Raw genomic sequence first — 2,059 nt, 5'->3', positions numbered from 1 at the left:
CGCTTAGATTTGTCCTGTTGTTTATTGTCACCAAAACAGGAATGTTAGGACATCCGAAATGTTACAATTGTCCATATAACAGGAGGTAAAGGTTAAAGGTCCACTGGGAACACCTATTCTGGGGACAACCAAGAAGGGAACCCCCCCTCCACAGGAAGTGACAGGACACAGACAGCAAAAATAAACCAACAGGGGTTTTAACGCCTCCATATTATTTTTAAAACTTAAAAGAAAATCTGGGTACAAATACACTTTAAGATAACCATAACCATAGCAGGTGGATAGGACTGCCCTCTGGAAGGTCTGCTGTTAAGAGTGCTCCATAAAGTTAGATGCTTTAGCCTTAAATATGTTGTTTTTTGTTTTTTTTATAATCATGCAAATTAGGTTTATTGGTCCTTTAACAGACAGAACATAATTGCAAAGAAAAACATGCTTTGTTCTTTAAAAAAAAGCAGCACAAATTATGAAGCATCTAATTGTAACACGTAAACACTGGTGTAACCCGGATATAAACATTCCAGGAAGATAAAGGAAAATATATTGCAGCTTATGATGCAAAACATCCCCCCGAATTTCCTTGGACTCTTAGAAAAAGAATCTGAAAGAGTCAGCAATACTTTTAAATATATATGTGGAAATTCTGTTTACTAGTAAAAATTGCATCGTAGGATTAGCAGCTTTACAGTACATTAGAGGCATCCCGAAAAAATGATACAGATCCCTCTAGCTAAATAATCAGAAAGACTGCCCTGAAGGTTTAGAAATCCAGAAAGAAATATCTTTGTATGCTTTAGACATATGGCATTGGGCACAGCTAGGATCGGGCATTTCGTTCCGTCTCAGCCAAACATTCTCGTACCAAGCCCCTTGCGTGGATAATTCCTAGGAGAAAACAAACAGGCATAAATAAAAGAATGCAGACATCGGGAGCCAATCAAATACACCAGCAGAAACCTGCAAGGATCCTAAGAAAGGGCGATTTATGTAAAGCTGAAAATGTTTATATTTATACTTTTGTAGCTTAGATGATGATTAAGCCCCTGGCAAGTTTTTATTTCTATCTGTGTCCTATCGGCAAGATTTCTCTTCACTTCCTGTTCCAGAGACACAGCAGAAAGTAGACACAGACATAGTTGTCACCAGAACAAGTAAACCATTAGAACTGTTCCTGTGACAACATGTTGGATTTCCCATCACTTTCTGTACTGGACACAAAGGTCACTAGGACAAACAGGATGATCATGGGATGGATCTCTCCAGCAGGGGCACAGATAGAAATAAAACCTTCATTTCAGTGCCTGCATCTTCTACCCAGTTTCTTCAGGGTTTGACATCTTTAGCTATCTTGATTGGCTGGCCCTGGATGATGTAACTCCTGTGTAGGCGTATTTGAGTGCACCCATCCCAGCACATCATATGATTGTACACTGAGCTGCATCTGCTATATCTGAGCGTGGGATCGATGTGATGTATCGCCACACCTTAGAAACCTGTTCTGCTGTGGATGTTAGGAAGATTCTTGAATGCACATTTTTCTATAGATAATAACCACCTATTTAGCAAGTTTCCTTTGGAGTTCCTCATGTGAGTGGTCTTTAGCTCATGGTGTCTGCAGGTTTTGGAGATTGCATAAGGTCTATGGTGGAAGGGTGTTGCTCATGTGGAGTCCAATTAAGGAAGCAGGGCTTGGATAAACCTGTACAATTTTAGTATATAACATACAATCTTTGAGCTACATTGGAGCATTGTCTATCTTGTGCCCTTCTAAAAGAATATCCTGTAGATTGCTACCAGACCGCAGTTTATATATGGGACATACAGAACCTTTAAGAGCGTCTCCTATCTATTAGGAGATATACAGATTGGTAGACTGGCCACTGTTCTGGTCTTGCTTGATATGCTTCTGTGCTGTCCTCTGGTATTACATGCGTTTTAAACCTTGGCAAAACTATCGATTATACTGTATTCCCTGCTGAAGAACTGAAGAAGCGGTTTATTATAACTGTGAAATGCATCAAAATGTCTGGAAATGAATGGTATATATATATATATATAT

The 2,059-nt window shown here is 39.2% G+C and overlaps 1 protein-coding gene across 2 annotated transcripts in view; it reads right to left on the bottom strand.

Moving 5' to 3' along the window:
* Window positions 1-375: 375 nt before the first annotated feature.
* CDK2AP1 (cyclin dependent kinase 2 associated protein 1) overlaps window positions 376-2,059 on the bottom strand; it is a 10,294-nt gene continuing 8,610 nt past the window's right edge. For both annotated transcript variants that reach the window (XM_018557168.1, XM_018557176.1), the window contains exon 4: window positions 376-885. In XM_018557168.1, the coding sequence (XP_018412670.1) occupies window positions 818-885 (68 nt within the window). In that variant the 3' untranslated portion in view covers window positions 376-817. The remainder of the gene's footprint in view (window positions 886-2,059) is intronic.

Source organism: Nanorana parkeri, unplaced genomic scaffold (assembly GCF_000935625.1).
Source record: "Nanorana parkeri isolate BGI_ZX_2015 unplaced genomic scaffold, ASM93562v1 scaffold13, whole genome shotgun sequence".
Lineage (NCBI taxonomy): Eukaryota > Metazoa > Chordata > Amphibia > Anura > Dicroglossidae > Nanorana > Nanorana parkeri.
The sequence above is the reverse complement of the archived record's forward strand: the minus strand, read 5'-3'. Positions and strand labels throughout refer to the sequence as shown.